Consider the following 25193-nt stretch of genomic DNA (forward strand, 5'->3'; position numbering starts at 1 on the left):
GAATACTCCCTTGACCAAGCTGATCTTGAGGCCTTGAGTAACCTCAAATGAAATATGTCAAAGCAAGAGCACACAATCTTCAAAGCACTTTACCACAAAACCAATGAATAATGAAAGATAAGCAAGAAAAGGTATAAGCAATAAAAGGCTATAACAAAAGGAATACTAGATGTATGACAAACTCAAAGAGTAATGAATAAAGGACAAGCAAGAAAATAAGGTACTCAATGAAAAAGAAGGCACACAAAAGATACCTAAAGAAAAGCACTAGAGTAGATGAAGAAAACAAAAACAGAGCTACTGGAAAATATTTTTATGCAAACTGTGCTTGATGTTCACTGATTTAACTAGAACGATATAAAGCGAACTGGATTATGAAATTTTAACCACAGAAATTTCAAGATCTTAGCTCAACAATGGCACTGGAATTAGTCAAAAAGAGTAAGCCAATTAATTGAGATAAATTTTCTAAAATCGCTGCCAGATTACCGTATTTTTTTCAGCAGAATTGCACACTTTTTGTTTTTGATTTATCATTTTTTTTGTACTTGGAATTTTTAAGTACTTTTTTTTTCTACTTTTTTATAACACTTTAAAGAACACAAATCCAGAATTTCAGAAATTTACAGTGAGTAAATCAATTGAGATAAATCGAAACAGTAAGCATGTTTTCAGAAAAACAGAGGAATCCTAACAGGAATGAAAAACAGAATTAAGAACTAGCAAAGACATAATGGAAAATGATGTATAGGAACTTGTATAGGTCTAAAATACAAGTATGAACTCAATCTAAAACAGAAAATGCACAAAGGATCAAATATCAAACTCAGAAAATTATATGACACCAAAGCAAGAAACAAAAAAAAAAAAATTCAATAAAAGTACTACAAGAAGTGATGACAATTATGGAAAAACAAGACTAGGACAAAACTTGTATGGATTCAAAAAGGAAAATACTCAACATATGATAGGCAACATAAAGAAAACAGCAAGAAAATCAAATAAGCCTAAAACAGAAACGTAAATTGCAAGAAATTAAAGAGCTCTTGAAATAAAGTGCAATACAACTCAAAAATTTAAACAATAACACACCTAAATTCTAGATACCACATGATATGAATCCACTAGCAAAGAAGAGATGATTCTTTGACATTCTATGGACTCAACTTGAGTTGGAGATAGCTTAGGCACTTATAATAGAATTGGATCAAGGTTCTATGTTTCAAGAACTCACCAAGACTTGCACGCCCATCTCTTTGGCCAAAAGCATTCTAGCTATCAAGGCCTCATACTCTGCTTGATTATTACTTGCCTTGAAGGCGAACCTTAAGGCCGGTTCGATCAACAACTCGCTGGCCCTTCCAAGACCACAACGACTCCACTTCCTTGCTGATTCAAGGATCCATCCACCGAAAGCACCCACTGGGAACCAACTTCCTCTTCTTGTTGTGCGCTCCCTGGCAAGAGCTCCACCACGAAGTCCGCATAGACTTGTCACTTTATGGATCCCCTAGGCTCATACAAGATGTCAAATTCAGACAGCTCCACTGCCCAACGAACCATCCTCCCCGCCACATCTGGCTTTTGCAACACTTTCTGGATAGGGAGGTCCGTCATTACTACCACCGTGAAGCTTTGGAAGTAGTGACGGAGCCTCCTGGCCCAGAACACCACAGCCAAAGCTGCTTTCTCCAAAGATCGATACCTCGCTTCTAGCCCTTGCAGGACCTTGCTTACGAAGTATATTGACTTTTGTGTCTGGTCCTGCTCCTGAACCAACACATAACTGATTGTCCACTCAGTTACCGCAAAGTACAATTGGAGGGGCACGCCTATATGTGGCTTACACAGCACGAGAGGAGCAACCGGGTACTCCTTGAGCTTGAGGAATGCCGCCTCGCACTCCTCGGTGCATACGGAACTGCTGTTTCTCTTCACGCACTTGAAATAAAGGTGACCCTTGTCTCCTCCAGCAGACACGAACCTGGACAGGACCGCCATCCGCCCCGTCAACTGCTGCACCTCCTTCACCGAGGCGGGGCTCTTCATTGCAAGGATTGCCGCGCACTTGTCAAGGTTTGCCTTTATTCCCCGCTCGGTGAGCAGAAACCCGAAGAACTTACCCGCCTCAACCCGGAACTGGCATTTTTCAGGGTTCAACTTAAGGCGGTATTTGGCTATAGTGGCAAACAGCTCTTCCATATCAGCTATGTGTCGTCCCCTCTCATGCGAGGTCACCACCATATCGTCCACGTAGGCTTGCACGTTCCTTCCCAACATGGGTGCAAGGACTTTGTCCATCAATCTCTGATAGGTGGCGCCTGCGTTCTTCAACCCAAACAGCATTACCTTGTAGCAATAATAGCTTGTCTCGGTCATGAACGCCAATTTACACTCGTCGTGAGGGTGCATCTTAATCTGATTGTACCCAGAGAACGCGTCCAGGAAGCTAAGCATCTTGCAGCCCGAGGCGCTGCCACCAACGCGTCAATGTTTGGCAACGGGTACGAGTCCTTTGGGCACGCCTTGTTCAGGTCAGTGAAGTCCACGCACATCCTCCACTTCCCATTAGCCTTTTTTACTAAAACCATGTTGGCCAGCCACTCAGGGTATTTGATCTCCCTGATGTGGCCATCACTCGGCAGCTTTTTGGTTTCCTCCTGCACGACCATAAGCCTCTCCTCGTTGAACTTCCTTCTTCTTTGGCGCACGGGTCGGACCTTGTGGTCCATGGTGAGAGGATGACACTGAAAGTCTGGGTCGATGCCTGGCATATCCGAGGCGGTCCATGGAAAGGCGTCTAGGTGATGTGAGATCACTTCCGCGACCTGGTCCTGCTCCTCTTTATTCAACGATCGACCCAGCTTAAACGTCCTGCCTCATACGTTCCTCTCCACCACATTCTCAACTGGCTCGGGCAGCCTCTCCCGAGAGTTATCTGCACGAGATACTCCCGTGCGGTCCTCTTCCATGGATGTCGCCTCTTCAGGCGCCTCCTCCACGGGTATCGCCTCTGCAGGCACCTGCTCCTGAGGTACTATCTCCATGGGCTTCTCCTCCGTGGGTGCTGTTTCCATGGGCGTCTCCTTCATGGGCGGGCGCTACACCACCATGAATACGCCCCTCTTTGTTTTAAGGCTATTTTCATAGCACTTTTTGGCTTCCTTTTGATCGGATTTAATCACGATCACCTTCCCACTAAGGTCGGGCAGCTTCAACTTCATGTGTCGTGTAGACGACACCCCCTTCAGCCTGTTCAAGGTTGGCCTTCCTAGTAGAATGTTGTACGCCGAGTTAGCGTTCACAACCAAGTACCTTATGTTCTCGGTGCAAGACGCGGCGCCATCTGTAAAAGTCGTCCTCAACTCCAGATAGTCGTGCACCTCCACCTGGTCCCCTGCGAAGCCATGCAAACATCCCGTGTACGGCCTCAACAGATCAGGAGACAATTGTAGCTTGTTAAACGTGGACCAGAACATCACGTCCGCCGAACTGCCCTGGTCCACGAGCACCCGGTGCACTTTCTTCCTGCAGTCACAACCTTGATCACCACGGGGTCGTTATCGTGTGGTACAACATTGTGAAGATCAACCTTCGTGAACGTGAGGTCGATGTCCAGCAAGTCGTCCGCCCCCTGCTCTGCTACCGGCATTACTGACCGCACGTACCTCTTGCGCTGAGAGGCAGTGCATCCTCCTCCCGAAAAACCACCAGAGATGGTGTGGACCTCCCCATGGATAGGCATCTCATGGGCTTGGTCCTCTGCTGATGTCGTCAAGGTCGCGGCCTCTGATAACCCCACCAGGTAATCATTCAAGAAACCTCTCCTTACCAGCTCGTCCAACTGATGGCCCAAAGTCAAGGAGTTGGTGATCGGATGTTCGAACGCCTGATGGAACTCACACCACGCGTCCTTGCGTGGTCCCAACACCTTGTCCGTCTTCGCCGGGATCCTCAGCCTATCCACTATGTTGGGCACAACAATCAGATCTTTCAGCTCCACCACAAAGTTGTGCCTCACCGGCCTATTCTCCCCTGAGCGTCCCTTGGTCTGAGGCTTCCTAGGCTCGTAAGGGTGTTTCCTCTCTTGCCCTCTCTTCCCCGTCGTGGCCTCGTTCACCCTCGCGGGTTGTGCGTGCGACGGTGCTCGAGGGCGTGCTGGCACAACACTTGCGCGCTTCTCGCATACCTCCCCTTCCGTTGCGATGTGCTCCACTGCACGACGCCTAATCTCTGCGAAGGTCCTGGGGCAGTTTCTGATGAGCGACTCACTAAACGGTCCAGGGCAGATTCCCTTCCCGAACGCGTAGACTATCATCGGCTCTTTTGTGGTGTTGACCTTCACCACCTGCGCCCCAAAGCGATTGATGTATTCCTTCAACGTCTCCCCCTGATACTGCTTCACGTTGAAAAGATCATACGACACCAGTGGGGGAGCCATGTTCGCGATGTACTGCTCCCTAAACAGCTGTGATAGCTGTGCAAATGAGGTCACGTGGCCATCTGGGAGACTGATGAACCAGTCCATCGCCATCCTTACCAACGTGCTCATGAACAACTTGCATCTCACGACATTAGAACCGTCAAGCAGCATCATCTGCGTATGGAACGCAGTGAGGTGCGCCTCTGGATCCTCCATCCTAGTGAACGTAACCTTCGGGCCTACGAACGTGGGTGGTATCACTGCTTCCATGATGGACTGTGAGAAAGGCATGGGGAACTCCCTGGGTGGTGTGAAGCACTCGCGATCCTCTACTTCGCGATTCCCAAGGTGGTTGCGCATCCCGCGGCACAATTCTTCATTTGCGCGACACAATTCCTCGTTTCTTCATTTGCGCAACACAATTCCGCAACGCCGCAAGGTCCAACTGAATATGTTCTTGTTCCGCCCTTGACACTGCCATCGCCTCCTGAAGGCCTTGCATCACCTCCATGACCTGTTGCAAGGTCATGCTATCACTCTCTGCGCGCGTCGTAGAACTCTGCCTTGTAGTCCTCATTCTTCCGTGTTTCTTGGAGAATCTTGAACTGTTTCTGCAAATCTTGGAACATTCTTCGGTGAAACTGAGCAAATCTCGAGGATTCCTGATGAATCTTTCAAGAATCTTGGAAAACCTCCACGAACTTTCACGATCTTCGCTGAATCTTGTACTTCTCGAGGTGGTACAATTGTTTTAGATCAGACCCCACGGTGGGCGCCAAATGTTCCTGTCGATTGACTTGGATCACCTTCATGCATAGCTACGAACTGCGTTTCAAGGACTCCTTTGCTTCCGCTCCAACCTTCACCCTTCGTCGTGGTGAATACTTGTAACAGAGAGACAAATGGGCGCCCTCACGGCCGTTTGCGCTCCGACGCTCAAGTCTGTTATGGCAGAAAACACTATAACACTTCCCGTCGCAGAACACCACTAACTCAATGCTCAGAGGAATGTGTAACTCAAACTCTCTCGTGCTCAGTTCACTTGTGTGTAAAGTGTAAAAAACGTACCTTAGTCTGTTAATAGCGATTATATACCTTTGCCCGTGTTCCTGCCACATGTCTGCCTCTAACTTAAGCTTATCTGTGGGTGTAGCCTCACTTCTCTGTAACCCAGACTTAGGGAAATCCCAGTGTGAAAAGGCCCTTCCCTCGGAGTGCATCCTGTGCGGGAGGGGTGGGGGTGGGGAAGTGACTGCTTGGGTGCCAACTCATGCGCCCAAGCTCTTAGTCATTCGCCCTGGGAGTGTTTCCGCCTTTCTCATGTGCTATGCATGCAGATCACCCTCTAGGACGTGGCCCTCTCATGGGTCGTCTCTGTCCCAGTGGGTCTCTAACGGTGGTGCGTACTGCCGCGTCCCCACGCCTCATGCACAGATCCCTCGTGAGTTGGGTCTCTCCCTGTTGGAACTAGGGGTGTGGCTTGGAAACCACCTTTCTCGTCTATTATCACCGTTTGGGGCACCGAGGCCCGAGTCCTCCACGTCCCTACTGTGCCGCCTCCTACTGTGCCGCCCCTTCCACGGTCATTCCTACACGTGGGTATCGGGGGGTGACACCACTCAGGCGCAAGCACATTCTTAGTACGAACCCGGTCAATGCCTGAGGCTGGTCAACTCCCTTACTCTTTTCTTAGCGCCCTTGATGGGTCCCACTATGTTTGGCTTTGGTCAACGCCTGAAGACGGGTCGGTACATAATTGGATTCAGAAAATAAAATGACTCAAGACATATATAATGAACCGAATAGAATTGCAAACAAGACTCAAACAAACTAAAAACAAAACAACAACACAATTCTATATAGATTCCTTCAGAAAATGTGAAAATTAGTAGCTCAAGAACAATTTGAACACAATGCACCGATTGAATTTCTTCAAACAACACCTAAATAAAATTAGAATGCAAAAAACAGCAAGACATTGTGGAAGAAATGAAGAACAACATGGAAACAAGAAGAACACACAAAATTAAAATGCAAGAAGACACTTAGCTCTTGTAGAACCGTAGCTCATGATACCAAATGATGGATTTGTGTCTTCTTCTTTGCGCTTTTGGAGGTGAATTGCGGAAGCTCCATGAATTGAAGGTGGACAAGGATCTCACGTAGAGAGCTGGACTCCTTGAAGGTGCATGCTAAGTATGAAGAGTAAGTGGTGAGGCCATCTCACTTGGAAGGTGAAGGTAGGAAGATTAAGACCCTATTCCTAAGAGGTTTTAGGCAAAGAGTGAGAATGGCACAAAATTGACAGCATTTTACTAATGAATTAATCTTAAAAATACATGAGGTAGGCTCCTCCTTTTATAGCCAAGGAGGACCGGAAATGGCCAAGGAAAATGGTGGGAAATTCAAATCCTAATGGTTTGAAGTTGGCGCCTAATTGTAGCTCACATGGCAAGTGTGACAAGGTGTGCTTCATGTGATGCAATTAGGTCTAAATGATTGGCCTTAGTTAGATTAAGTGTTTCTAGAAACCCTAATCTAACTTAGGTTGGTTTTTAGAAGCCAATATTCAACCTAATTACATTTAAACAATTTTACAAAAGAAAATTCCTATGGTACTTTGACAAGAATTTAAAGACTATGCTACGCTTGAATTTAGACCTCTTGGAACATGTAGAGGCCATCAGTAGCAGTGTTCCAATCCTCATCAAGCCTCTTAGCCATAGCCCTTATAGTTGGCCCAATATGTCTTGATGTCTGGCTCTTCCATTAGATTCTACTTTGCTATAAAATTTGTTGCAACTGTTTTCTTTCACAAAAACAACCCATTGGCTCATCTCTTGCTACATCTCTTTCTCTCCTTGTGTGTGTGCCTTTTTCTCATTCTGCTCTCATGGATTCCACTCCACCTACATCAAAGAGGATTAAAACTAGGGTTGGTTTTCGGGAGATAATGAATTGATTGAGAAGTATCGCTTTGAAACAAGTAGAAAAGTGATAAACAACCCAAAAGTTGTCTCCTTTGATTGGTTGAAAAGCCAAAAGCTGGACAATGTGAGGAGGTTTCTCAAAGAACAGTTGTTGAAGAGGTTCTTGGAAATGATGGGGAACATATATCCGCATATAATTCGGGTTTTCTACACAAATTTGAAGTTTGAAGGTAACAATCTTGTTTCTCATGTTAAGGGGGTAGATATGGAGATTACCCATGATGTATGGGCTGCTATAACTGGTTTGAAATATGTCGGGCTGAGAATTAATAAAGGAAATATTGGTGTGGTAGGAAACTTCAACAAAGTTCAGTACTATAGAAGCTGTTTGAAAAATCCTCAAACTCAAATAAGAACTTGTTCTGTTGGAGGTTTGAAGTTAAATGAAAGGTTGTTAGCTTTCATTTTACATGGATTTTAATACCTAGAGGAAGCAACCATTCTGTTTTAACTGAGGAAGATCTTGTCTATATCTATTTCATCATGAACAAAGTCAAGATCAATTGGATTCATATCATCAAGGAGCATTACGTGATTACCATTGTCCTTATGCTGTCTTGATTTCTAAGTTTCTTCTCTATTATGAAGTGAATCTTGAGGATGAAACATCTGAGTTGGTGAAATCAACACTTGAAGTGAACAATGGTTCACTAAGCAAGATGGGTTTTACCAAGATCAATGGAAGATGGGTAAGCAAGGATAGTGAACATGGTGGTTCCTCAAGTGCTGCTCAAGCTGAAAATGATGACAAAGATAAAAAAGGTGTTGATATGAATGTTCAAGATGCAAAACAACCTGCAATTGACTTTGGTGCTGGGACAAGTGTTGGACATCAAGGAGATGGGACTCCTTCAATGACTTTAGATTCCAGAGTATGGACACTTGCTTTCAGACCCTTGATGAACAGATTGAAGCTTTTCAAAATCAAATTTTTCAGCTACAATATGGAAAGGAAGACTGAAGAAAAACAACCGGTTGATCTCTCGAAACAACCAATTGTTTTGTCAATCTGTCAAGGTTTTTTTGTTCTTTCTTTCTATATTTTGTTTTATCTGGAACAATTCTGTTTTATCTCTTCCTAAAGTCTATTTGTGAAGACAAATAGGGGGAGATTATTTGGTTTTGTGTTGTTCTTAAACTCTGCCAAACTCTATTTACTTGAATGTTTATTATTCTGTTGCTGCTGCTGATGTTTAGAGTTTGTTTTTGGCTTCCTGTTTATGCTGGTTTTTCTGCTTTGAGGGTTATGTAGAAAACTAGTTAATGTGTTATTCTAACCTGTTGTTAAAGATGTTTTGGTTTGCATAAGTTTTGTTTTGCAGGTGCTGCTTCAGATTCAAACAAAGTCCACACAAGCAACCAGGAATTTGTCTTCATCAAATAGGGGGATATTGTTGATCAAGAGTGATCAAGTTCTTTGAAGAATTCAAATTCTGCTTTGAAGAATCCAAACCCTTTGTGCTTGATGCAAGGCTGTGTTGCTGTTGTGTTTTGGGAGGGATCCGGGTAGTTTTATATGTAATCCACTCCTTTGTTGAATCTAAAGCTAATGTGTTTTAAATCTTTTTTAAAATAAAGTGTTTTTCAAACTAAGTGAAAAACAACCTCTTGTTTTGTCGAATCAACCGGTTGTTTTACTCTTAGGAGTTTTTGAAAAAGTTGAAAACTCTTTAAGTTTGGTTGACTGAACTGCCAAACCAAACAATCGGTTGTTTCGTGGTTTCAAACGATTGTTTCTTTGAAAATCCTAACAGAATTCTGTTTTCATGGTTGAATGAGCTTTAAATGATTTCCAACGGAATACGCTCCTTCATTAAATGCTTTGACCAATGTTTGGAAAATATAAATAGTTTGTTTATGTTTTCAAACAATGTAAGAAAACAAATTTGAGCTTTTCAGTTGTGAAAGAGTTGATTCAAGATTTGAACATTCACATCAAAGCTTTGGGTTTTCTAAGAGAGTGGAAAAGGATAGCATTTGTATTGATTTTAGTTTGTTCTGTAAACAAGTGTAATCTCTTCTCAACCTTCTGTATTTCTAGTGTTGTGTGTTGCCAAGGAGTGTTGTGTGCTCTTGAGGGGATCAAGATCAATAATCTTTGTGTGTGATTTGCCTGAGTGTGTTTCTTGAAGGGTTCAAGGTCACTGCTTTGGTGGATTGTGTGTTGTAATTTGGTTTGATTACTTAGTGGATTACCTAGTGGTTTTCTGGGGACTGGATGTAGCTCTTGGTTTAAGAGTGAACCAATATAAATTGTTGTTGTATGTTTCTCTTACCCTTAAACTCATTTATATTTTGTTTTTAGCTTTACTGGTATAAACAACCGATTGTTTTGCAGAAACAACTAATTGTTTTTCTGCTGCTTTGTTGTTTTATTGATTTTGTTCTTGGCTAACCTGATTTCTGTTCTGGATTCATACAAAGAATTTTGTTAAAGCTTAAAAAGTTTCAAAAACCCCTCTTAAACAATTCACTCCCCCTCTCGTTTAAGGCCATATATTCTAAAACTGTGACCAGGTGTAATCCTTTCTAAAACTACTGTATTTCTGGTGTTGTGTTGCCAATGAGTGTTGTGTGTTCTTGAGGTGTTGAAGATCAATACTTTTGGTGTGGTTTGCCAAAGGTAGTGTGTTTCTTTAAGGGTTCAAGGTCACTACTTTGGTTGTTTGGGTTTTGTAATCTGGTTTGATTGCTTAGTGGATTACCCAGTGGTATTCTGGGGACTGGATGTAGCTCTTGGCTTAAGAGTGAACCAGTATAAACTGTTGCTTTATTTCTCTCTTACCCCGAACTCATTTAAATTCTGTTTTAAGCTTTGCTGATATAAACAACCGATTGTTTTTCTGTTGCTTTGTTGTATAACTACTTAAATTCTTGGCTAACTTGATTCCTGATCCTGCCTGTTGACCAAAACGCTGGAGCCTTGCCTCGTCAAACCTGGATCGACTTCTGCGCCGTGTTAGCCTCCGTCCTTCACCGCGATCCACCTCAAGAACCTGCAAAAGACAGAACGGCGCCGCTGCGGCCGATCACGCTCTGACGCCCAAGTCAGCGACTGAACTACCAATTACTAAGAGAAAACTCAAGAACTCTATGGAACCGTGCACAAATTCTCCCTCAGCGTACTCAAAACTCGCAAGTGTAAAGAAACAATCTAAACGTGCGTACCTCAGAAGTTCATTAGAAACTCTTATATACCTGCGCACTTTCTCTCTCCAGACAGTTACACTTCTGGACACGTGGCTCGCATCCAGCTGTACACGTGTCACCATCTGGAGCATCCTTGACTTGGGCGCCACTTCTTGCTCTTCAGGTTTTTTGGCTAAGTTACTTATGCATGATACAACTCAGTGCATAGCTGCCTTGGAGCGTGATCTCTTATGGGTGGCGAGTTCGGGTGCCTTCGTACCCACCTTCCCTGTGGTCTCGCCGGCCGCCTTCATGATCTGCCCTACCTGTTTCACCGTGTATGTTCAAGTAAGCGGTCTCCCGACCTCATCCTCTGGTCAGCTGGGAAACGACTATCTGCCTTCATCTTCGGCGATGTCCTCGTTTCGGCGATCTCTAACCACTTGGTCGCCTGGGTTCACATCTGGCGACTTCATCTTCAACCCAGTGACCGCCGGTTTAGGTATGCTGGAGATCGGAGCACGCCAACTTAATAACTGGCGACTACACGAGCCCCCCGACTTCCTTCCCTTCTGCCAGCCAGGTGTCCCATCCAACACGCCTATATAATAGCTTGATGCCACGTCATCACTTCCGACTACCAGGGCGGTACACAAGCCCCCCAGTCTTAAGCGAAGACTTGTCCAGCGAAAAGACTACAGGAGTCACGTCAGTACCGATCTACGTGGCGCTGGCGCAGAATTCTAAACGTTTGTACTTTCTGCTTTCCTGACGCTCCACCAAACATTCTCCCAATCGTCCGACACGTGGCTTCATCAACGGTCATCTTTAGTTGTCGTTTGCGCTTCCAAAAATCATTTGAAAAACCCTTAAACCCATTTCCCTTCTACTGTTCCATCACCTCTTTGCCTTCTCAAACGCTCTGAGTTTCTTCTGCAAAAACCCACGACGCTCTTCAACCTTCTGAATCCTCAACTTCCTTCAGCGTTCTTCTGATCATCGAAAGGTACTCCCTTTACTTCTCCTGTTGAGTTTTTCTGCATTTTAACTGATTCGCATCATCCATTAACTGCCTGGTGCATACGCTGTGCGTTGTTTCTTCTGTTTCTCCCTTCTCGTAACTTAGGGCTTCGTCTCCATTACAACGAACTTTCGTTCGTTCGTTTTTCATCCTTCTTTCAAAATCGAGTCAGCCTCTGCAACCTTCGCTCACCTTTCCCTTTCTTTTTCCTTTGCAGTTTCCGCGATGGCTCGTTCAAAGATCACCCCGAATCCTCCTCCCTCGTCACGAAACCCTCCATCTCAAGCTCATAACCCACCGCGAGCACCTGGTGCTTCCTCCTCCCAGGCTGAGAGGCCTGCAACCTCTCATCCCAACCTTGCTCAGGCAACTCCACCCATCGCCGGAGGTGCCTCCATTCCTTCCCCAGACTACAAGAAGCTATACCCATGGGCCACCTCGACTTTGCTGAAGGAGACTTCTTCAGTAAACTCTCCCCTAGCGGTGCTTCGATTGAAGAAAGGGGACGAGCCCAACCTTTCATTCCACAAGGAGCATGACGACAAGTTGATGGTGCTACCTTGCTCCCCCGACGTGCCAGTCTGTGCAGACGACAAAGGGAACAACGGCGAGTTGTTCTGCTTCGTGTACACCACCTTATTCAAGAAGGTGAAACTTAGGTTTCCCTTTACTCGTTTCGAAAGGGAGCTACTAACCAAGCTCAACATCGCCGCCGCCCAGCTCCATCCCAACAGCTGGGCATTCGTGCGGGCGTTTCAGATTATATGCGCGCACTTGGGACTACCGGCCTCGGTAGACGTGTTCCTCTTTCTGTTTGAGGCCAAGAACCCTGGGGATCGCCTTTGGGTGAGCCTGAACGGGATTGCTGGGAGGTCGATCCTCTCTATCTTCCAACAGTCCTACAAGGATTGGAAAGGCAAATTTGTCCAAGTGCGCCAAAACGACCAGGACGCTTCGCTGCTCGACGGCTTTCCCTTGTACTGGGTAAACAAGGGAAACAAAGACTCCAAGGGAAGGTTCAGGAAGCCAAGAAGCCTCGACCACATGGGCGCTTTGGACAAGGACCTGTGCCTCTTCTAGAAGAGCGTGGCAGCCGCGAACATTACCTTTCTTACCTCTGCAATCATCTCCTTCGAGTTCTTCGAGGGCCAACTCGAGGCTCGCATAGGTTAGTGCTTACCTTAACATCTAAGTCATTGCCTCGTGTTGTACCTCTGTTAACTGTTGCTGGGCGTCTTGTCTGTTGTGCAGAAGACTTGGTTTTTATTTTCTGCATCACCTGTTTGCCTCATTTGCATATCTACCCATGTATTTATCCTTCTCTTTGAGCTGACCTGTATACCTTTGTATTATGCAGATCTCATGTTGGGCAAAGGAAAACTGGCTGAATTGAGGGCGCTCGCCCGAGCCCATGGGTTGGCGTTGGGCTCCCAGACTGTGCCCAACTCAGTGGTGGAGATCGCCGCTGCCCAGGGCAGATCGCCCCCTAAAGGCCCAGCTCCTTCAGAGGCCCTGCCCGCCCAACAACGCAAAAAACTCATCCTTAGGAAGCCAAAGAGGAAAACCCCTCAGGTGGTCCATGAGGATGAAGAAGAAGACGATGAGGCAACTGTGGATGGCCTCATCACAAAAAGAAGAACGGTGGCGCCTTCTTCACCACCTGCCCCACCTCCTCCTCCAACATCAACACCGTCCTCACCACCAGCTCCCCTTCCAACACCTCCTTCTCCCCCAACTGCAACACCGCCAGTTCAAGCAGTTCCTTTGGCGGCTGCACCTCCCGTGATCGAGGCTACTGAGCCCAATTTCATGGAGAACCCCCCGAGCGCCTCCACGCCATTTGTATCTGCTGGAGGGGGTCCTCCTTCAACAACCTCAATTGCGGAAGCTGCACCAGGAGGGGATGAAGGTGCTCACAACTCACCCATCGTCATCATCGAGTCCCCCTCGTCACCACCACGCCAAAAAGCTCCAACTCACCAACCAATTCAAGAAGGTGGTGGCGAGAACCAGCAACAGGCTCCCCCAGTGCTTCCGCGAGAAAACCTTTCCCTTGTGGTCAAAGGGATGTGGGAACCCTTCTCAGCAAAACTCAAGATGATGGCAGAGGACCTTCCCTCCATCATATCAAAAGCTGTGGAGAGTTCCAGCAAGAAACTTCAGGATGACATCTCCGTGCTGCAAGAGGAGAATCGCCTAATAAGGATTGAGGCGGAGAAGTTGTCCTGCAACCTCATGCTGGCAGAGATCGACCACTCACGAGTGGAGGATGCTATGAGCACCGAACTGAGGGTGGCGCACAAGGAAGCCACCGATCTACGCCATAGGGTGCACCTCTTAGCTCAAGAGAAGATCGAGCTGGAGAGCAAACTGGTCCCGTACCGTCTCAAGGTGGCTGACCTGGAAGCGTCGATCAAAGCCGATGCAGCCAAGGTAGAAAACCTTGAAAAAAGGTCAGTAGATCGGGAGGTCTTCTTGGGGAAAGTTGAAAAGGAGAGAGATCACACCATGGCCAAACTCGCGGAGGCCAAAGAGGAAAATGAGAAGATCGCCGCAAAGCTGGCCCAGGCGCAGGAGGAATCCAAGAGGGTTGCTGAAGACCTCCTTCAAGCTCGTGAAACAACTGAAGAACTCAAGAAACGAGCTGAAGAATTAGAGCAACAGACCGAGGGGCTCAAAAAGCAGACTGAAGAGCTCGAGCTGAGCTCCGCCAAGATCCTCACTGCTGGGTTTGACGTTGCCTTGGAACAATTCGCCTGCCAGTACCCCGACTTGGATCTCTCCATGGTGTCTCTGAACAATGAAGTGGTGGATGGAAAGATCGTTCCTTCTGAAGACTAGCTGCTTGCTGCTTCCCTCCATCACTTGCTCATATGTTTTTCTCTTACACAACTTACTTGTAATAATTTTTCTCCTTTTGGTACATGTAGTTTGAACTGATGCCACTGTGTTATGGAATTTTCTGCTTTTTCTTTCAATCTCTCTGTTGGCCTTGTTTTTCCTTGTAAAAAATCACTTAAACGGAATTGACTTAGCGATTTTGCGAGCGCAACTATTCACTAACTGCTTCAAACTACCAACTCTCGAACGATAGCCTTCTAACAACTCGTGGACTTTAAGATAATGAACCTCAGCGCGGAACCACTTTCCAAACAACGAGTTTCAACCCAACTAATAGTTTAAAATATAGCTCACCCGATCTGCTTTATCAAAACGGGCCTTAACTCTTGCTATTGCTTGAATTTCTTCTGATCGCCAGAGATTCTTGGCGATACCAGCTTCCTCTTGCCTTCATAGCTTGGCCATCGTTCCCTCATCTGGGGGTAGAGGCGCCCTTCGGATCCTTCTCTATCTTCCCTGACTTTCAGAGCAGTAAACTGGATAGCCAAGTGTTCTCTTCGAACCTACCTTAGCTATCCTTTAAACTTCTTCCACCCTCCACACCGTACCTGAACTCGTTCGAGACGAGAAGGATTTTATCTTGCCTGAACTCGCTCATCGGCGAGAAGGTCTTTAACTCGCCTGAACTCGCTCATCGGCGAGAAGGTCTTTAACTCGCCTGAACTCGCTCATCGGCGAGAAGGTCTTTAACTCGGGCCTCTACATTGCCCCAGGGGCTACATCTTCTCTCCCCTAGAAACACTGAGGACTTCTCACTGGTGCCTCTACATTGCCCCAGAGGTTACATCTTCTCTCCCCTGGAAGCACTGAGGACTTTTGCTGGTGCCTCTACGTTGCCCCAGAGGCTACATCTTCTCCCCTCTGGAAGCACTGAGGACTTTTTACTCTAACTCGCCTGCACTCACTCGACGGCGAGGAGGTCTTTATCTCTTTCTCGCCTCAGGACGCGCGAGGGCGTTGAGGTCTTTTAACTGGTGCCTCCGATCGCTAAAGACGATGAGGACTTTAAACTTTAACTGATGCCGCCAATCGCCGAAAAATGATGGGGACTTAGAAACTTTTTAGAAAGCATGCAACATAACTTCAAAACTTGCCCTAAATCACGTTCGAGTGACAAGGTTTTTTCTTCAAAACTGTTCCGTCCGGTTGACCGGGACGTCTTCGTGCGCGACCTCAACCGTCAGCTAGGGACTCCTTCCCACTGGTTGCCTGTGGATTCCTGCAAAAAAGAGGACAAAGAGGCGCCCTAGCGGCCGTGTGCACTCCGACGCTCAAGTAAGCCAGCAAGAAACACCAAAACTGTTCACCTACGTCTCTGAGCGCCGCGTATGGCACTCTCAAGGTGATAAAAAGAACTGTGTATATGTGTGGGTGTTGTCTCCTTCAGGCAAAAATATTTCCCAGTCACTTGTACGTAACCTTGAAGCACGAGCAAGCAACTAGAGAGTTCTCTGGTAAATTTGCCAAAAGTTCCAACCCTGTTTCCAACATTTCCCGCGCTATTTAAACCTCCCAAGCATTTAAAGCGCCTTAAAGCGCTTTTAATCACAAACGTAACACACTCATTACAGCGTTTAATTAGAAAACGTAGCGCATTTAAGACGTTGAAACGCTTGGGAGCCATCATAGTGCCTGAACGCTCGAAACGGAAACTGTATTGAATGACTTTAATTACCATGCACCTGATCAAGGGGTGTTTCCATTCTGACATGGCTGTTATACACGTGGAGGGCCTCACGACGCCATGACCCCATCTGGGGGCGCTTCTGCCCACCTGGGGACGTTTCTACGTGTGAGTCCTCCTGCTGGGAGTGCTACTGCGCTAGGGGTGACTTTTTGGGCGCCAACTCATGCCCCCAATCATCTAGTCACTTACTCTGAGAGCGTATCTGCCTTCCTCTTGTACCCTGCACCCGATTACCATGGGCGTGACCTTCCTCTTGGGTCGTATCTGTCCCGAAGGCGTCTCTGGGGCGGCAGGGGTACTTCACGAGTCAGGCTGCCCTACCCTGATGCTATCACTATGGCCTTGAAGCCACCCTTCTCTCCTCTTTATTACTGTTCCCTGGTTATACAGGGTCTGAGGCCTCCCCACGGCGTTGCTCCCTCCATGGTCTTTCCTACCCATGGGTATCGGGGAGCCACACTGTGATTGCCTTGCTTCATGCCCTGTTTGCTCTGGCGACGCCCTGGTTGGGCGATGCCTTCACCTGGGTGACGCCTTGCCTTGGCGACGCCTTGCGTTGACTTTGACTCTTCAGCCGTTGACTTTGACCTTGATTTAGTCAACGCCCGGATACGGGACGGTACAGAAACTTTCGCAATAACGACAAGCATGCAATCTAAACAACTTTAAACTTCGAAAACTCTTCTTTATTGGGTGGCCTCATTAAAAACCCTCCTTAGGGAAAAAAGAGTGCCCCCTTCAAACTGTTTTAACAGAAAGCTTGCAAACTTTACGTGTTTGTTTTTACTTACAAAGCTTTTAACTGTAATATAACTTGAGGTGCGTGGCGTTCCAAGTGCGAGGAATCGCCCCTCCTTCCAACGTTTCTAAGAGGTAGGCACCGTTCCCGAGCACCTCGGTTATCCTGAACGGTCCCGTCCACTTAGGCGACAGCTTGTTCTCCATCTCGTACTGGTGGGCCTTCCTCATCACCAGGTCGCCTTCTCTGAACTGCCTTGGCATCACCTTCGAGTTATACCTTCGTTCGATCCTTCTTTTCACCGCCTTAACCTTCACTCTCGCCTCCTCCCTGACCTCATCCAGCAAATCCAGATTCAGCCTTCTTTCCTCATTCGAGTCTTCCGCTACAAAGTTCTGGAATCTCGACGAGCTCTCTTGGATCTCCACTGGAATCATCGCGTCGCATCCATAGACCAGGCTAAACGGGGTCTCATGGGTTCCTGACTGCTCAGTGGTGTGGTACGCCCAGACTATACGGGGTACCTCCTCAGCCCAACTTCCTTTGGCTTTCTCTAGCCTTCTCTTCAAACCTCTCAGCAATACCCGATTGGCTGACTCTACTTGGCCATTCGTCTGAGGGTGCTCGACGGATGCAAATACTTGTTGAATTCCCACCCCTTCGCACAACTTCTTCAACAGGTGACTTGCAAACTGAGTTCCGTTATCTGACACCAGGCGCTTGGGCACACCAAACCGGCACACGATGTTCTTCCACACAAAGCTCTCAATCTTGTGCGCGGTGATCTGGGCCACTGGTTCTGCTTCGATCCACTTGGTGAAATATTCAATCGCCACCACCAAGTACTTCATCTGCCTGATCGCCAATGGAAAAGGTCCCAGAATGTCGATCCCCCATGTATGAAACGGCCAAGGGCTATAAATCGACTTCAACTCCTCGGGAGGCGCCTTGTGCCAATCGGCGTGCTGCTGACATTGCTTGCAACACTGTGCATACTTCTTGCAGTCTTCTCTCATTGTTGGCCAGTAGTAACCTGCACGGAGAGTCCTTGCAGCCAGAGCTTGACCCCCGACGTGGCTTCCACAAATCCCTTCATGGAGCTCGGCCATGATTCTTGTACATTTTTCCCCGTGCACACATTCCAGGAGTGGGTGAGTGAACCCAAACCTGTACAACTCGCCATCTATCATCGTGAACTTGTTGGAGTTCTTCTTTATCTTTCTGGCCTCCGTCGATCTAGCGGGAGAAGGCCATCCGCCAGGCATCGCTTGTACTGTGTTACCCAGGTGTCCGGCTCATGGGTAGCGCAGACCTGTGCCACGTTCACCTTCTCTCCCCGACATGCCCTTATTCTGGGTGACCTCAAGGTCTCCTGAGTCAAAGACCTGTGACTCCTCGCCGCTTTCTCCGTCGATTTGCTTATCTGAAGAACCAGGTGATCTGCCAGAAATGCTCTAGGCGTCTTCAGAGTTTCTTGAATCACCGTCCTCTGCCTACCCCCCTTGCCTGAACTGGTCAAGGGGCAATTCCAGCGTGTTTGGGCTAGCAAGTCAACTCGGGCATTCTGCTCTCTGGGCACATGCACTACCTCAGAGCCACTGCTCGACGGGTTTGGGCCTGGTTTCTCTGGCGATCACCGCCTTCGCGATTCCCAGCTCCCTCGCTTCCTTAGGGCGATTCCGCGCCTCTTCCTCCTCTAGACCGGCGTTCTCCTCCCCCAACTCAGCATCCACCATCACCACATCCCTTTCGGCGGCCTCCTCTATTACCGGCGGTCTGGGCTTCACACCGGGAGGTGGGGTGGTTGTTACATAACTCACTGATCTTTTGTTCTTCAGGCTATTCTCATAGCACCTTTTCGCTTCTTTCTGATCAGACTTAATCGTGATCACCACCCCTTCCATGGATGGCAACTTCACCTTCATGTGCCGAGTCGACGGGATGGCACCTATCCTGTTAAGCGTGGGCCTTCCTAACAGGATGTTATACGCTGAGGGGGCGTTTACGATGAGGTACTTGATTTTCTCCGTCCTCGACCCAGCCTCATCTGTAAACGTGGTTCTCAGCTCGATGTACCCCCTGACCTCCACCTGGTCGCCAGCGAACCCGTATAAGCACCCTCCATAGGGCCTTAGCTGGTCAAGGGGCAATTCCAGCTGCGTGAAAGTCGGCCAGAACATCACGTCTGCCGAGCTTCCTTGGTCCACCAGAACTCTGTGGACCTTCCTTCCCGCCGTGATCAACGAAATAACTATGGGATCGTTGTCATGAGGCACAACGTCCCGAAGATCCTGCTTTGTGAACGTGATGTCCACTTCTGGCGAGTGATCTTCAAACATGTCCACTGCCATCACCGATCGCGCGTACTTTTTCCTCTGCGATGCGGTGCATCCACCACCTGAGAAACCCCCTGCAATGGTGTGGATCTCCCCATGGATTGGCATCTCGTGTTGCTGGGCTTCCCCACCTGCCGGCTGGGAACTCGACGTTTCCCCCGTCCTTCTATCCAGCAGATAGTCGTTTAGGAACCCGCTCTTAACCAGATCGTCGAGCTGGTATCCTAAAGACAAACACGAGTCCAGGTTGTGGCCAAAACACTGGTGGAACTCGCACCAGGCGTCCGGCTTTGACCCCAACACCTTGTCTCCCACCTTCTCGGGCGCCTTCAACCTAGCAGATATGTTAGGGATAGCGATCAGGTCCGCTAGTCCCATGACGAATTTGTGCTTAGGCGGGCGATTGTACTCTCGGCGTGCTGGTTGTTGGCGTGCTGGTTGCTGGCGTGCTTGGCTTCTTCCCTTATTTCTCCTATCGTAAGGATAGCGAGTCCTTTGGTCTTTTCTGGCCGCCGCCGCCGTTTCCAGCACCCTCTGCGGCTGGATCCTGGTCTGGGCGCGTGGCCTGGCGGGAGCCACGCTGCCTCTCTTCTCGGCGACTTCACTCTCGTCGGCGATGTGGGCCACCGCAAGTCGCCTGACTTCAGCAAACGTCGCTGGATGAGCCCTGATCAAGGCCTCGCAGAATGGCCCTGGCTGCACGCCCTTCTTGAAGGCATAGACCAGCATTTCTTCATCCTTGGCCGGCGATCTGACCATCTGCGCTCCGAAGCGATTGAGGTAGTCTCTGAGGGACTCCCCATGGTACTGCCTTATATCAAACAGATCGTAGGACACCCTCGGCGGTGCCTTATTCACAATATACTGCTCAAAAAAGATTTTCGAGAATTGTTGAAAATTGGTTATGTGGCCATTAGGCAGGCTCACAAACCACTCCATCGCCGTTCCCTGGAGCGTGCTCACGAACATCTTGCAGTAGACGGCGTCTGACCCTCCCGACAGCATCATTTGCGTGTGGAACGTGGTCAGATGAGCCTCTGGATCTTCCACGCCAGTAAAAACAGCTTTAACCGGAACCACGCTCGTGGGAATAGGCGTGTCGGTAATCGCCTGAACAAATGGCATTGGGAAAACACGAGGTGGCGTCGACGGTGCCACCTCTTCAGCAGAAGAGCGTCCCTGCTGCTCCTGAAGAGCTCGACGCAGCTCCTCAGCTACCTTGCTGAGCTCCTCGTTCCTGGCGCGAGAGGCGACCAGGTCCTCATGTATCCTTGCCTGCTCTACGCGCGAGGCTTCCACGGTTGCCTGCAACGAGCGCATCATTTCTGCCATCTGCGCCATGGTCATGGCGGCGTTGCCTTCAGCTGCGATAGGCGCCACGGGACTGGAACGATTGCTTCTCATTTTTCTCATTAACTTCAGCGAACCACAGAAATACAGCAAACAACACTTCAACCACGATCGAATCAGCGATCAATCGGAGAAAACTCAAGAAACTGCGCAAGAATCTCAAGAACACCGCAAAGCTTCGCAGAAAACCACGAAAGAACTCGAACCTCCACCTAACAGATCGCGCGCAAGCAACAAAAGACCTCACTCCACCGATTGAAAGCCAAACAAACGGTACAAAACGCAAACTTCACCGAACGAAACTCAAAGAAACTGCAAACGACAGTTGCACCAGCACACAACCACGCCGAAAACCTCGAAAACTTCCACGAACTCACGCTGTGGATGGGAGCAAGTTTCACACGGTCCCACGGTGGGCGCCTGATGATCCTGCCTGTTGACCGGAGCGCTGGAGAATGCCTCGTCAAAGGATCGACGTGCGCACCGCTTATCACCTCCGTTCCTCCTCCGGATCTATCTCAAGAACCTGCAAAGAGACGATACGGCGCCGCTGCGGCCGATCGCACTCCGACGCTCAAGTCAGTGACGGTATCACCAAAAACTAAGAACGAGAACCGTGCAAATCCTCTCTCACTCGCAAGCGTAAAGTGTATGAACTGAACGTGCGTACCTCAGAAAGTCTGTTAAGAACTCTTATATACCTGGTGGTTTTATCCAACTGTACACGTGCCATCATCTGGAGGCTCCCTGACTTGGCGCCGCTTCGGCTCTCATTTTGGCTAAGTTACGTATGCATGGTACTGCCCAGTGCATAGCAAACTTAGGAGTGCGATCTCTACTGAAACTAGCGAGTTAGGGCCTTCATACACCTTCCCTGTGGTCTCGCCGGCCGCCTTCATAATCTTCTTCTCCTTCATCTTCGGCGATGTGCTTGTTCTGGCGATCTCCGACTGCTTGGTCGCCTGAGTCTACATCTGGCGACTTCATCTTCCCTGGCGATCGCCCATTCTGGCAATCTGGAAATCGGAACACGCCAACTTAACAACTGGCGACTACACGTGCCTCCCGACTTCCTTCCCATCTGCCAACCTGGCGCCTTGTCAACACGCCTACACTGTAGCAGGATGCCACGTCATCACACCCGACCACCAGGGCGGTACACTTATGCATGATACAACTCAGTGCATAGCTGCCTTGGAGCGTGATCTCTTCTGGGTGGTGAGTTCGGGTGCCTTCGTACACACCTTCCCTGTGGTCTCGTCGGCCGCCTTCATGATCTGCTCTACCTGTTTCACCGTGTATGTTCAAGTAAGCGGTCTCCCGACCTCATCCTCTGGCCAGCTGGGAAACGACTATCTGCCTTCATCTTCGGGGATGTCCTCGTTTCGGCGATCTCTAACCACTTGGTCGCCTGGGTTCACATCTGGCGACTTCATCTTCAACCCGGTGACCGCCGGTTTAGGTATGCTGGAGATCGAAGCACGCCAACTTAATAACTGGCGACTACACGAGCCCCCCGACTTCCTTCCCTTCTGCCAGCCAGGTGTCCCATCCAACACGCCTATATAATAGCTCGATGCCACGTCATCACTTCCGACTACCAGGGCGGTACAATTCCTGTTCTGGATTTACACAAAGAATTTTGTTAAACCTGAAAAAGTTTTTAAAAACCCCTCTTAAACAATTCACCCCCCTCTCTTTTAAGGGCATATATTCTAACAATTGGCATCAAGAGTTTGGTACTTGAAAATATTCAAGTTTGATCCTAAAATCTTTTCAATATGGCTGAAAAACTACCTTTTGGGGAGGTTGCCTCAATTAACACGCCACCTTTGTGTTGTGGTTTGAATTATCAGTTTTGGAAGGTTAGAATGAAAATCTTTGTTGAATCTCTTGATAAACGAATTTGGGATGCAATTGAAAATGACCCTTTTATTCCAAACTTTGATGAACATGGATCTTCTATTGAAAAACCATGGTCACAATGGACTGATGCTGAAAATAAAAAGGCCAAGTTTGATTGCATTGCCAAGAATATCATAACCTCTGCTTTGAACTCGAATGAATTTTTCAGGATCTCACAATGTGCATCTGCTAAGGAAATGTGGGATACTCTAGAGGTCACCCATGAAGGAACAAATGACGTGAAGAGAGTATGAAATGTTTAGAATGCTCAAAGGAGAATCAATTGCTGAAGTACAAAAGAGATTCACTTACATTATCAACCATCTAATGAGTCTTGGAAAAACCTTTGACAAAGAGGAGTTGAACATCAAGATTCTCAAGTGTCTTGATAGATCTTGGCAACCTAAATTCACAGTTATCTCAGAATCAAAGGACTTGACATCTTTGAAAGTTGCCAAGTACAAGAATAAGCAAGACTCAAGTGATGAAAGTGAGGAAGAAAATCTTAGCTTGCTGTCCAAAATGTTCATCAAATTCTTGAAGAGAAACCGCAACAAGGAATCCAACAAAGAAAGGTATGGAAACAAGAAAACTAGTGATTTCAATTCTAACAAATACACTTGCTTTGGTTGTGGAGAACAAGGGCATAGAAAAGATGATTGCCCAAATAAAGAAGGCAAGGAAAAGAAGTCAAGAAATAAGGAAAAGAAAGGAAAATCAAAAAGAGCCTTTATTGCTTGGGATGAAAATAAAGTCTCTTCATTTAGCTCCTCATCAAGTGAAGATGAAAAAGCCAATATGTGTTTGATGGCTGAAGGAGATGATGATTCAAGCAACTCAAGTAGTGTAAGTTCTTGTGCCTCCTTAAATATTGAAAACTATAGTCAATTACTTCAAGCTTTTAAAGAAACTCTTGAAGAAGCTAACCAATTGGCTCTATTAAACAACCGAGTGAAAGGGTTGAATAACTGGCTTGAAAATAGCATCAAGTCTCTTGAAAAAGAATTGGAAAAGTCAAAACCTGATCTTGAAAATCTTGAAATCCATTGCAAAAATTCTTCTCACTTGTATGACTCTAAAGTTTGTGAAAATTGTAAAGCTCTTGAGGGTAAGGTCCGTTATCTTGTAAGAACCGTGGATAAACTTTCAAATGGTAAATTGATAGAGATCAAATAAGGGAGGATTTTACTAATGGAGGAAGAGGTCATTCACCCAAATATTTGAAGTTCTTCCTTCTAGTCTTCTTAAAAATTAAAGAAGAATTAAAATAAAGAGAGGACCAAGCCTAAAGCCAAAAGAAGACTCAAGCATGGGCTTCAATTAATATCTCTCTTTATAGTTTCTTTTGTCTAAATTTGTAAATAATATAGAATAGTGTTTAGGTAGGTGCTACGAGGGAAACCTAAAGTTACCTCTTATGTAAAGCATCTTTAGATATTAGCTTTAGAAAATTCTACAAAGATATCCCTTCCTCCTTCACTTTAGGCGCTAGAAGTGGAAGAGTTACAAGGGAACTTGATCCTGCCGGCAACTCGAACGTGGAGGAATCGCTTTGTAGCACTCCCTGTCCCGTCTACGCGACTGCGTTCTCTGCAAAATCACCCTCAGAACCTTCTCTTGAATCTCCAAGCGTGACCTGCAAAACACACAGACGGCGCCTCTAGCGGCCGTTTGCACTCCGACGATCAAGTTAGTCCACAGAACCACCAAATGAGAAAACTAGTAGTGTGTGTGTGAAACTCTTGCTCTCTATTTTTCGTATCCCCCTCAATCTCTCTCTGATTCTCTTTTATGTCTCTCTCTCTGCTTCTGGGCATAACAGAATTCTGTTATGCTTTTCTGGCATGTGTCAGAACCCTGTTATGCTTTTCTGAGACAATGTACCTCCAGAATCAGTAGAGTGTGGGTGTCTGTGCGTGTCCGCGCGTCTCTGCGCTTGGCTGCGCTTGTCTGTACCTTTAGCGGTACGGAGTGCACCTTTATCTGGACCGCACCCCTCTCAGATGATGACACGTGGAGGCATGCGACTCACATCTACCCACACACGTGTCACCTACTGGAAGGGCTCTAGCGCTTCTCTTTGTGTGCTAAGTTATTCCCTTGCGGGGTAACTTAGCATATTTCTTTCATCTGGGCAAATCGCATACTCTCAGGAGAACGCCAGGTATGGCCGGTCTAGGCACACTCACCAAGCGTTGCTCTCTGCGTAGACGGCTTACCTGTCACGCACGTGATGGGTTGAGGGAGTCACCAATCACTGATCGGTTTACTAGCTCCCTCAGGCCACTCTCTTGCGCGATTCCCTGAGATGTGCTCATGCGAGGTCCATGTGTAACGCTCTCGCTGGGAACCTCAGTCCCAGTTTAACTGCGTGTAACACGAGACCCCGATGACAATGCACCCGATGACTGATCAGTGCTCTATTTGCTTCTCGCGTTCTGCCCCCAGGCGTTAGTCTGGGAACTGGTCTGTTGGTGGTCACTTGATTACTGACCCCCGATCACCGCTCTTAGCGATCGCCTCCCTGATCTCTCTGTCACCTGGGCCACGCGTCACCCTGCGAGTGGTCCACGTGGTCCTCTGCTGCTGACGTCATTGACTACCGATGACCGATCGGATCAGAACTTTAGTTAGCTTCTTTTGTAAGCCTCTTGTACTTTCATGACCGGTCTTTCTCCTATATAAGGAGGGCTTGAGTCTTTCTAATACAGA

At 47.5% G+C, this 25193-nt stretch overlaps 2 protein-coding genes across 2 annotated transcripts; one reads left to right on the forward strand and one right to left on the reverse strand.

Moving 5' to 3' along the window:
- Nucleotides 1–3478: 3478 nt before the first annotated feature.
- On the reverse strand, nucleotides 3479–4783 carry LOC137817641 (uncharacterized). Its single transcript, XM_068620909.1, has one exon. The coding sequence runs from the start codon at nucleotides 4781–4783 to the stop codon at nucleotides 3479–3481; it is 1305 nt and encodes a 434-aa protein (XP_068477010.1).
- A 17953-nt stretch (nucleotides 4784–22736) lies between these two features.
- Nucleotides 22737–23657, forward strand: LOC137817657 (uncharacterized). The gene has a single exon (XM_068620915.1). It carries the CDS (start codon nucleotides 22737–22739, stop codon nucleotides 23655–23657), a length of 921 nt encoding a protein of 306 aa, XP_068477016.1.
- The last annotated feature ends 1536 nt before the right edge of the window (nucleotides 23658–25193 follow it).

The sequence above is a fragment of the Phaseolus vulgaris genome, chromosome 10 (assembly GCF_000499845.2).
Source record: "Phaseolus vulgaris cultivar G19833 chromosome 10, P. vulgaris v2.0, whole genome shotgun sequence".
In the NCBI taxonomy this organism is placed as follows: Eukaryota; Viridiplantae; Streptophyta; class Magnoliopsida; order Fabales; family Fabaceae; genus Phaseolus; species Phaseolus vulgaris.

Coding starts and splice junctions, on each gene's coding strand:
- LOC137817641 (XM_068620909.1), bottom strand. CDS start 4,783: ATGCGCAACCACCTTGGGAATCGCGAAGTAGAGGATCGCGAGTGCTTC.
- LOC137817657 (XM_068620915.1), top strand. CDS start 22,737: ATGTTTAGAATGCTCAAAGGAGAATCAATTGCTGAAGTACAAAAGAGA.